The sequence below is a fragment of the Pinus tabuliformis genome, chromosome 2_1, assembly GCF_031772625.1.
Source record: "Pinus tabuliformis cultivar Carrire ecotype Pingquan chromosome 2_1, CPIR1, whole genome shotgun sequence".
Lineage (NCBI taxonomy): Eukaryota > Viridiplantae > Streptophyta > Pinopsida > Pinales > Pinaceae > Pinus > Pinus tabuliformis.
The window spans coordinates 949,593,456-949,604,922 of NC_142299.1; the positions used below are offsets into that span (position 1 = coordinate 949,593,456).

At 40.6% G+C, this 11,467-nt stretch overlaps 3 protein-coding genes across 3 annotated transcripts; all 3 read right to left on the bottom strand.

The window, feature by feature from the left end:
- Positions 1–5,595: 5,595 nt before the first annotated feature.
- Positions 5,596–6,075, bottom strand: LOC149203793 (uncharacterized). The gene has a single exon (XM_089401987.1). It carries the CDS (start codon positions 6,073–6,075, stop codon positions 5,596–5,598), a length of 480 nt encoding a protein of 159 aa, XP_089258113.1.
- Positions 6,076–6,445: 370 nt separating this feature from the next.
- LOC149203794 (uncharacterized) lies at positions 6,446–7,255 on the bottom strand. Its single transcript, XM_089401988.1, has one exon. It carries the CDS (start codon positions 7,253–7,255, stop codon positions 6,446–6,448), a length of 810 nt encoding a protein of 269 aa, XP_089258114.1.
- Positions 7,256–10,168: 2,913 nt separating this feature from the next.
- Positions 10,169–11,104, bottom strand: LOC149203795 (uncharacterized). Its single transcript, XM_089401989.1, has one exon. It carries the CDS (start codon positions 11,102–11,104, stop codon positions 10,169–10,171), a length of 936 nt encoding a protein of 311 aa, XP_089258115.1.
- Between the last annotated feature and the right edge of the window lie 363 nt (positions 11,105–11,467).

The window sequence follows — 11,467 nt, forward strand, 5'->3', positions numbered from 1 at the left end:
TATTGTTTGGCGCATCAGAAGTGGAAACAGAGCTCGCATAGGTATGGACCCCTGGAGTGGCTGTGGAGGTAGACACAGGCTTCCACAAGACCTGATTGCTTTCCTAAACTCCCGTGGCATCAAGGTGCTTGCACAGATTGCTGATTCTGAGGGCTCTGACATTCTCCATCAGGCTTGGAAATCCGGCGCTCAGTTAGACATTCCGATCAGATGGCACGCACCCTGGAAAGATTACTGTGATGCGCTCACAGAATCCCACATCAGAATTGTGGAGGGGCCGGATGAACTCATCTGGCAAATAGCTGAAAGTGGGATATACTCTCCTCGTGAAGGATATAAACAAATCATTATCCACAGAAAGCCGGAAGTGCTCGACAGATGGTGGCACCAGATATGGAAATTAGCAGCGTCGCCCAGATCAAAATTGTTTTCTTGGTGTGTCCTCCGCAACCGCATACCCTCTGACGAAAACCTCAAACGCAGGGCTGTATATGGACCCTCGCGATGCGTGCTGTGCAAATCAGACTCAGAATCTACTGAACATTTATTCTTGCGATGCCCCATTGTACAGCAAATATGGCATAATATCAAGCCATTCACTCATTTCACGGGAGATTGGTCTGGTACAGACCTCATCAGCGCATGGATCGATTGGGGAAATAAACACAGAGGCTCGAAAATTGTTAACCTCCCCATCATTGTAAATTGGTCTATTTGGAGGACCAGAAATAGGATGATATTTGACGGCTGGGAGGCTCGGTGGCCAATCATTGAAGCCGGCATCATCTCTGCATATAACGAATTACCAAATCCTCCTCCCTCAAAACAACGTCGACTGACCCCTCCTCCCAATATTGACCTGGGCACGCCGTGGGCTTTCTTCGATGGGGCAGCAAATGAACATGGCTGCGGAGGGGGTATCATCCTTCACAAATCCACGAGACACTACTTCCATATCAAAGTAGGATTGGGGGCTGGCACTAACAATTATTCTGAGCTCATCTCACTCCGTCATCTGCTTCATTTTGCACTTAGTCATCAATGCACCAGCATCAACATATTTGGCGATTCTCAGATTGTAACAAATTGGATCAATAGAGCTACTACATGTCACTCACACACTCTAAATGTATTGCTTGATGAAGTATTTATACTAAAGGATGCTTTTAACCATATTCATATCTCTCACATATACAGAGAACATAACCAAAATGCTGACAAGCTTTCCAAGGAGGCCGCGGTGATGGAGAATGGGCTATGGGAAATTACTGAATTTTTGGATCAGCAGGAGCGGAAATTCTACCATCGGCCATATATAGACCCGACATATCCCACAGCGGGTCAACAGGCGACATAACATAACAGATTTTTGATGTTTGACTGCACAAACATGATATTTTTTGTATTAGACTGAGGATTGCCATAAATGGCACCAATTTTGCTCAATTTTTGAATATGTAACAGACAGATATACAGCACAGATATGCAAATCTTTGAGAAGATGTACAGAAACAGTAGGCATATGCTTCAAAGCATCTACATATGTAATCTTTCATATTTATAATGAAATATTACGGATTTTTCCAGTGGAAAAAAAACTCACAAAAAGATAGAAAAGATAGATCAACACCTTAGAATTCAGCCTCTTCGAGGGGGAAACCTCCTTTACATTACATAAATGAACAATTCTTGGATGATACAAATGACAAGACCTCCTTTCAATATATAGGAGTCTAAGGGGTCATAATATAATCAGAGTCGACATACAATAATAATGTAAGGGCACAATAATAACAATAGTGGGCTTCTATGGGGCACAATAGTAACAATATGGGGACTACATGGGTACAACAATATAATAAGGGGGTTGTACTAATAACAATAAGGGGTTACACTAGTAGTATAGGGGCCTAACATAGAAGGACCAAGAAAGAAAATGGAAGCCAAGGACAAAGAAAGAAAGTAAAATCCCTAAATTATAAACTCTTTGAAGTATTGGAGAAGGTAGGCAATAATGACTATAGATGCAAAATTCCACCTTATATGCACATTTTCTTAGTAGTAAATGTAGAGAACCTGAAACTCTATGAGATATCTATGCTTGACGAGGATGAAGAGGGCCATGCATTACCATCCATAGAATATCTCGCACTAGATTCACAAGCAAATATACTTGGGGATATCATTTTGTAGAAGGAAACCAAAATGATCATAGGAGGTTAATAATAACTCTAATGGGTGGATTGAAGGGATAACTACTTGCCAAGGACAAGTGGCACTCTAAGGAGATAGATGCAGAATGATTCCCTCATATCCCTCAAACTAAAGAGTTTGGATACAAAAAGCCTCCCAAATTTGGGGGAAATGATCCAAATTGGATATACATAGTTACCATGTGGCTTCCTTGATGCTTTGTAATAAGAATATAGAATTTGGGATTAGGATTGGAGATCCTCTGGTTTGAGTTAAAGAAGTGGAATTTCAGGATATTTAACCTCAAAAACAATTGTCTCAAATCCTCATTATATTATATAAGTTAATGGCTCTCAACAATCGTTAATTTTTATCAAATGGAGTTTGTACGTGAAAGATACGACCTCAACAAGGTATAAATCCAATTATTCCTTGCAACTCCAAATGGTGACCATGGCCTCTCCCAATGGTTCACCCATGTGAATTAGTAACATATGGAATCCACTAGAGACTGTTATTAACATCACAAGGATTTCAAGAGGGTTCTAAAATGCTAAGCAACCCAATCGTAATTCTAGCTATGAACAACCAAAGGAGGGAAAATGGTTCACTAATTTTGGTTGCTTTTGTTTTTCCATAATATGAGCAATGAGTGTAGAGGAGATTTTAGCATAGTAGAGTGAGATAGAAATCTATAAAGTGATGTAGCGAACCACATAGCGAACCACAATTTATCATAGCTTCACACCAAACTTAGATCAATTTGTAATTTGCATTGAAACCTTTATTATATACAAGCCATAAGGCACAATCCTTTCTTTCTTGTTGGGTTTCCCACATCTCATAGGGTAAATTCTATGTTCTAATTTGTGCTTTTACTATTGTTGTTCTTTGCTTTTTTCATGTCATAATAGTCAAAGAATCCACTTGGTGTGTTTTATTTCCTATTAAATCACTACAAGTACTGAGAGAATAGTTGTGTAATATAATATAGGGTCACTCTAATAGTTGTAAATTTAGATTTCTTTTGGTGAGCCAACAATATCTAGTGTGGTCTAAAAATCAAAATTTGTGATTCCAAACAACAACGTCTACATTTTATCAATCTTATCTTCTAAAGCTACTTCCCACACTTCCCCATAGAGCTTGTACTAATCATCCTCACTATTTACTCTAGCAAAACTTTCCCGTTGACACACAACAAAGTACAATGAATGAAGTTGAACTACAAAGTCAACCTCAGAACATTAATCTTGTAGGTATTTGTAAGAAAATGTGAATTTTTTTATATGCAACATTCAACATCTATGACAAGACAAAACTCTTAGAAGCTACATTATTCTTACTATTGTTATCCAAAGTGACCTTCCTTTGTTTGGAATCACTTCATACCTCATAAATGAAGTCATCACATATGCCATGTGTAGAGTGGCTTTTGAATATGAGTACCAACACATGAGAATAGTTGTGACAACTAGTGTTGATATGGAAAACAACTTAACTAATCACTTCATCTTTCTTCCTTTCATGAGCAACATATCTCAGAACATCCTTCTTGAAATGTCCTTTTAATGTAGCGATTGCAATTATTCTCATTCTTCTTCCTATTTGTATCTTTCTTTCTTTTCAAGCATTTGGTTTATGTCATGCTTGGTGTGGACTACCCTCTCATTTCTTCTTCACTATGCCTTTATTGTTTAATGAATAAAGACTATATATAGTTTTGAAACCAATCCAACACATTTTTACCAACTCCCCTCTACAAAAAGACTAGAAGTATCCTCTCCAAAGCTAAGCTAAATTGAATTTGCAACGCTACAACTAATACCTCATAAAATTTATTTAAGCATCTAAGGAGAGTTGTGATATAACATTTCATTGTGATCTTTGAAACCATTGTTTCCAATTTTTTCATAAGGGAGTTAAATTAATTAAATATAAAACTATATTCTAATTTATATTATCAACATCTTGTGATTCCTACATGGTCATCAATCGTTCCCCACTACTTTTCCATGATGTGGCATCACGCACATCAAAAATCACACCTAAGTTTTAAAAAGACACATCCAAAATCCTTTCCATTTTTTTTTCAACATCCCACCTTCAACTCAACCCATGGTTGTATTTTTTATATGGCTTCCACAACTTCATGCACATTCTTGAACAATAACATTCTTGAGCAATAACAATACATTAAAATACACGATACATTCAAATACAAGATATAGAGTATTTTCTAGAAGGAAAACAAAAGACATAAATTTTATCTATATGTGTGTGTAGTTTACAACTTCATATATAAAACATGAAAATTGTAATTGAGCAAATCTTGTAATTAAATTACTTTCATTCTTATGTTTATTCAATTTTGTAGAGTTAACATCTATAGATATCATGTTTCTATGTTAACATTGTAGTTGTAATCTCCAATTGTTGTGTACAAGACTCGACCAACAATATTCCTCTACAAATACTCTCCAATTTACTGATGTCATCCCTCATGGATCCCTACAAACTTTGATATGTTAGCCCACATTTCATGGATAATTACATGTCTCAATTGAAGGTCCTCAACTGATGCATAAGTTTGCAGAACTATAACCTTTATAATTGCCTAAACCTTTTTTGCTAGGTTCTAGTCTATTCTACAACTTAAGTTGTAGCAAAGGCTTAATGGTCAAGAATATGTGTTTCCTCCTTGGAGGTCACAAGTTTAAATCTAAGGAAGGGTAGAGCATGTATTCTTCCGTAAACTAAGTAGTCAAATTGCTAGACAAAGGGTGTCCCTTACTCCACAGACAATGTGGTCTCATATGTCAATTTCATATTTGATTAGTTCTTTATTATTGTTGTTGTTGTTAATTTATTATTATTATTAGTCCCTCTCAATACAACACTATAACATTGCTTGTTGACTGACCAATGCAAGTTATGATGTTTAACTTTGAAAAATAAATATTTTTTTTCAATATATATATATATATATATATTCAAACATTTGATTGAACTATAACTAGAAGGTCTTATTGCACGAGAAGCGTTGTCCAACCCAATATGGTAGAGATGTTGTAATGTAATGTTTAACATTTTGACTAAGTCAAAGGAGATAAAAATAAAAATTAAATTAAATTAAATAAATCGATTAGTGTAATGTAAATTTTTTAACTCACTTAAAATAAAAATAAAAAATAAAAACTACCCTATAAAAAAAATAAAATAAAAATAACAAAATAAAAACTACCCTATAAAAAAAATAAAAAAATGGTCCATGGTATTTTTTTTTTTTTAACTGTAACGGTTATAGAATTTATTTATTTGAAAAGATCTTGGGTCTTTGTCGGAGTGACCCCTATTACATTGCAGAGTTCTAACTGATGTTGATTTTGACCTACTAGATTTTCAGGGCATTTGTACAAAACTTTCATTGTTTACAATTAGCAGTCCTTTCATAAGAGAGCTGCCTTTGTTTGCCATCTGATCAGCTTCGCTATTTGACTTTCTAAGAATATGATAAAACTTGTAAGTGTCAAAGTCTAGGAGAACTCTCTTCAACCTGTCCAGAATTTTGTTGAGGCTAGCATTGCTAAACAGTGTCCCCAAATTTAGATTTTTTATTATTATCTCTGAATCTTCGAAAACTTGAAGGTCTTTGACTCCTTTGTCTCTTGCAATAAGGCAAGCTTTGAGGAGCCCAAGAATCTCTGCTTGGTTGTTGGATTTCTGGCCTAATCCCCAGCTGAAACAGTCTTTTGAAAATCCATCTGGAGAGTAGATGACCCCCCCCAGCACCAACGGCACCGAGATTACCTTTGGATGCTCCGTCAAAGAAAATTGTGGATAAGTTTTGAGTCCGCCACCAAGATTGAAAATTGTCATCATCGTCTCTTATGCGCCAATCTGAATTGACCTTTTGAGGAGAGAGTAGATGCTTACGCGGATAAGGCACTAGCGGGCCTAGCCACCTCTTTTCTTCGGGCAGTAACAAAGGATCATCTTTAAAATACTGTTGTTGGGCCGCTTCCAGGAGAAAGGATTTAGCTTTTGCAGCTACTTGCAATGGTGAGTGCCTCATCTCTCTGAAAATCAGCTGATTGCGGGCCAACCAAAGCTGCCAACAAACATATTTGGGGAGCGCTGTCCAGATTTTGCGCCAGAATGATTTGGGAGGGGTGCGATGGGAATAGAAGAGACTCCATGAGGCAAAGAGGTCTGAGACAGAGATCTGGGAAGGCAATGAAATCTAAAATTCCTATAAAATGATTCCCCAGACCTCTTTAGCAAAAATGCACTCCAAGAAAAGGTGCTGGGCTGTTTCGAAATTGTTGCTGCATAACACACATCTATGCGGCCCTGCTATGTTCCTTTTTTCCATGTTATCACCAGTTAGGAGTTTATTATGGACCAGAGTCCAGAAGAAGAAATTCACTTTTGGTAAGGCTAGGGAATCCCAGACATTCTTCCAGAAGGCCGGAGTTTGACTACTGTTTCTTGAGGCCTGTAATGCTCTGTAACCTGCAGCTATGGTGTAGACTCCGGACTGGCCCCAACCCCAGCTATCTTTCATGGATTTGTTGATAGGGGCAGCATCCTCTAGCAGATCTTCGAGCAGGGTTTGTTGAAGGGATAATTGGGCAGGGACTCCATGAAAATCCCATCCTGCCCAATCTCCACGCTGATCCCAATTTGAAAGGTCGTATATGCTGTTGACTCCTGCTTGCTTCAGCCAGTCCCTGAGATCTGTTATGTCCTCATTGTTGTTCAGAGGTTCTTTCCCCATAATACTGTCGAGCCACAGGTGGGTGCGTTTGCCGTTACCAGGAATCCTGTAGACCTGTTTGTTGAAGAAGTTGTTGCTTCTGCAACATAATTTCCACACCTGCGTGCAGTTTGCTGTATTAGCGTTGTGCAGGTTGCTGAGGGATTTGTTGGGTCCATACTTTGAACGCAGCGTGACGCTAACTGGGTGAGAGGGCTCGTGGATCAGCTTCCACAAAATCTTTCCTCCCAGCGCTAGATTGACGAGAGTGGGGTCTCTAATTTGCAGCCCGCCTTCTGCCATTGTTTTTTTTACCACTTCCCAGTTCACCAAATGCATTTTTTTTCGTTGCCCTTACCTCCCTGCCACAAGAAGTCTCTGAGCAGTTTGGAGATCTGCTCCATCACATTTCTTGGTGCTAGGAGAAATGCTGCCTGGAAGATTGGAAGCACCGACAACATGGATTTAATTAAAATTACTTTGCCTCCCTTAGTCAGCCAGTAGCCTCCCCACAATACAATTTTTGTTTTGATTTTAGAGATTATTTCACTCCATAGCGATCTTTTGTTGGCTTCAGATATGATGGGGAGACCCAGGTACTTAAATCTGTCCCATGTTGCTTGACCTTTGAATCTGAGGAGAGTGGTTATGCCAGTGAGTTCCCGCTGATCTATATTCCAACTGAAGACTTCGCTTTTGCTCTCGTTGATTAAAGCCCCAGAGGCTCTGCAATAACTTCTGAGTACAGTGTCAATAGCTTTGGCTATTCTGGTGGAAGCTCCACCAAGGAGAAGGGAATCGTCAGCAAAGAGGGCGTGGTTCAGGGCATCTGCTCCACGGGAAGGTCTGAGACCCGGAATGTTGCCATTAAGTCTTTCAGCAGTGAGCTTACGACTAAGGGAGTCTGCCATTATGATGTACAGGAATGGGGAGAGAGGGCATCCCTGCCTGATACCTCTCTGAGCTTGGAAAAAATTTGTAGGGCGGCCATTGACTAAAGGGGCAATCCACGGTTTGTCGATGCAGGCTTTAATAAGATGAACAAAGTGGGTCAAAAAGCCAAAGGAGAGAAGGACTTTGCTAAGGAAAGTGCGATCAACTCTATCGAAGGCGTTTGCCATATCTAATTTAATCAACATACCTTTCTCATTCTGCTGCTTGCTTGAATGTATAGTCTCCTGAACTTGGATTACATTGTCCAGAATATGCCTGCCTTCCACGAAACCACCTTGAGAAGAGGAGATCAGTCTTTTTAACAATGGCTTGATCCGATTTGCTAACAGTTTAGCCAGAATTTTATATGAAGCATTACACAACGAAATGGGCCTGAATCTTGCAAATGACTCAGGGTTGGTGTCTTTGGGGATTAAAGCGAGGTAAGTGGAGTTGGTTCCTCCACCTATCTTGGCTTTTTTCATAAACCAACTTATCATTTTGTGGAGATCAGCCTTGATAAGGTGCCAACAAGCTTTGTAGAAATGGATTGAGAATCCATCAGGCCCAGGAGCCTTGTCTGCGTCCATGGACCAGATAACGTTTATGGTTTCCTCCTTAGTGATTGGCCTGCAGAGAGTTGCATTATCTTCAGGGCTGATGAGAGAAGGGATGTTAGAGAGGAAGTCAGCAGCTTCCTCATTGTTGCTTTGAGTTCCTTCTCTGTATAGATTCCTGAAATGGGTTTCGGCGGCAGCTTTGACTTGATTAAACCCTTTGCAGACATTGCCCTCAGCTGTTTTGATTTCTGCTATATGATTCCTGGACAATCTCGCTCTATATTGCTGATGGAAGAACGAGGTGTTTCGATCTCCAGCCTTTAGCCACAGACTTCTGGATTTGAGTCTCCAGTATTCTTCTTCCTTTCTGAAAGATTGATATGTGGATCGTTGGGCTTTTATTTCTTTTTCCAACAACTCTACTGTGATATCTTTGCTTTCCATATCTATTTGCAGGGTCTGCAATGACTGGACTGACTCCTTTCTTTGATTGATAGGAGAAGGGGCTGGTCTCTTTATCCAGTCCTTCAGAGCCTGTTTTGTGGCTTTCAACTTTTGCTCCCAGACATAGCTTGGGGATCCCGAGAAGGTTTTGGCCCATGCTGCCTTCACTGTCTCTAAAAAACCTTCTCTCTCGATCCAAAGAGGGCTGAACCGAAATGGAATAGGTCCCAGGTCTTCTTCATCTTCCAAGAGGAGCTGAATAGGCTTATGATCAGAGGCAAGTTTAGGCAGAATTTTTGTGATGATTATCTTTTTGTTCATCATTATGGAGCTTTGCACCAGGAATCGGTCTAAACGTGCTGAAATGTGGTCTGTTCCAACCCTGTTATTGGACCAAGTGTAAATGCCATGGACAGGATTGAAGTCCAAAAGGTCCCAGCGTTGAGAGAGCTCCTCCACCACGTCTAGCATGGGGTCTCTGATGCTTGACCCCCCCCTCTTCTCTTTTGCTTTCATAATGATATTAAGATCCCCGGCTATGATGATATTGCTGGGAGAAGACTGCTCTAAAAAGGCAGAGAGAGAATTCCAACATTCTCGTTTTTCAAAGTAAGAAACCGGGACGTAAAGATTGAAGAGGGAGATAGACAACTTACTTGCTTTGTGCATCAGTTCCGTGAAGATCCAGTGCTGAGTTTCATGATGATTTTTCAGATGGAATAGGTCTTCATTCCAGAGAGTTGCCAACCCTCCAGAAGTTCCCCTTGAGCTGACTGCTTTGCCTGTTCTTTTATTCCACTTTGAACTGCTAATCTCTAGAAGGGCTTGGCCTTCTATTTTGGTCTCTTGGAGCATGAGGATATCTGAGGGTTCTGCTTTCATAAGGTCCTTAACTGCTTCGATTTTGGAGGGTCCTCTACAGTTCCAAGAGACAAGATTCATTATTTACTTAGGGGGGGGGGGGGGGGGGGTTGAGGCCTCCCTTGGAAGGCCTTGGTCTGATATTTCGCCCAATAGACATTTCTATTGTAGCTTGACTTCCTTGTATTTTGAGTCTTTCTGCCTCCTCCTCCCTCTTTTCTTTGCGGGATTTCCTTCCTGCTTTTTTCGTTAGTCGCTCGTAGGTTTCATCCTCCAAAGAACCAGAGCTTTCCACTGGTTTTTTCCTTGCTATTTCTACATATGAGGGATTGGAGGGACTACCTTGGTTGGCCTCGTTCTGTATTGCTTCCCCTACCTCTTTGTTTGAAGGTGGAGTGTCTCCCTGTTCTACATTCTCCTAGAGTAGAGTTACTTGATTGATCTGAGCACTTTTTGTCCCATTTGGAGTTGCTTCCGTTTCCTGGTTGGATTTGGCGCTGCTAGGGCCTCCGTCCATATTGCCTTTGCCTGTGCCTTTTTTTGAGGTTGCATTTTTCTGGACTAGGGTCCATTGTTCCCCATTTTGTTTGTCTACTTGTTCCTCAACTTTCTTTTTATAGTTCTTTGCAAAGTGTCCGTGACCGTGGCAATGTCTGCATTTAAAGGGTAGCTGTTCATAGTCCAACTCCTGGACATGCATCCACCCAGCAACAGTGAGTTTGATAGCTTCCGGTAACCCCTCTTCTAGATCCACTTCTACGCAGATACGGGCGCATGAATACTGGTCTTTTCTCGCAGCTTGATCTATGTATTTTCCCAATGCATTACCTATGATCTGGAGGGATTTTTGATTCCAGCAGTGAAGAGGCAAATGGGGGAGCCTAACCCAGACCGGGACAACAGAGGGGATGTCCTGGGTGGGATCAAAATCAGGAGACCATTTGTTTAGATAAAGACCCTGGGGTCCCATGAAATACGGTCCATTTCTAAAAATTAAGCCTCTGTCATCCGGGTTTTCGAAGACAAACACAAAGAAACCCTTACCTACAAAATAACTTTTGACTCCCTCTTTGATCAAAGGCTTCCAGTTCCTTTGAGTCCATTCATCAACCGACTTGGGAGAAGGCCAGAGGCCCGTGAACTGACCTATGAGGCCTCTCTCCGCAAGGTTCAAAGCTGCTTTGCAGGTTTCTTCTTCTGGAAGGGCCACAGATGGAATTGTGTCCAGTTTCTTAACAAACTTCTGCTGAATAGCTGAGGGAGGGCGCTTTGGTCCAGCGACTACCATGGATCTGAATGCAAGCACCTCCGGAGGCGGCGAGGGAGGGGGATCAGGGTCCCCGCTGGCCTCCATTGTCTGAAGCTGGACGATCGGATGGGCGCAGAGGCCAGGAGCGCGCTGGAGCAGCCAGCAGACCTAGCAGAGCGTGGGCTGTGGTATTGACCCATGGTATTCATGTGGAATATAGCTTCTTTAAAGCGGAAATTAAACTAGCCTAGATCCAACTTAACTAGGATATACCAAGATCCTACAGGGACCAAATCTCTTTTCACTCTAAAAGAGGTTTGCATACAAAGAGATTTGATTCCTCTAAGGGCTTGGTAGATCGGAGCTTAGATGGATCTAGTTTGGTTGCATCCTTTGTCCAATACAATGTCATGTGGATAACCCACTCATAGATTTTGTGTAATTTCTCCATACAATTTCAATATTCAT

Coding starts and splice junctions, on each gene's coding strand:
- LOC149203793 (XM_089401987.1), bottom strand. CDS start 6,075: ATGATGACAATTTTCAATCTTGGTGGCGGACTCAAAACTTATCCACAA.
- LOC149203795 (XM_089401989.1), bottom strand. CDS start 11,104: ATGGAGGCCAGCGGGGACCCTGATCCCCCTCCCTCGCCGCCTCCGGAG.
- LOC149203794 (XM_089401988.1), bottom strand. CDS start 7,255: ATGGCAGAAGGCGGGCTGCAAATTAGAGACCCCACTCTCGTCAATCTA.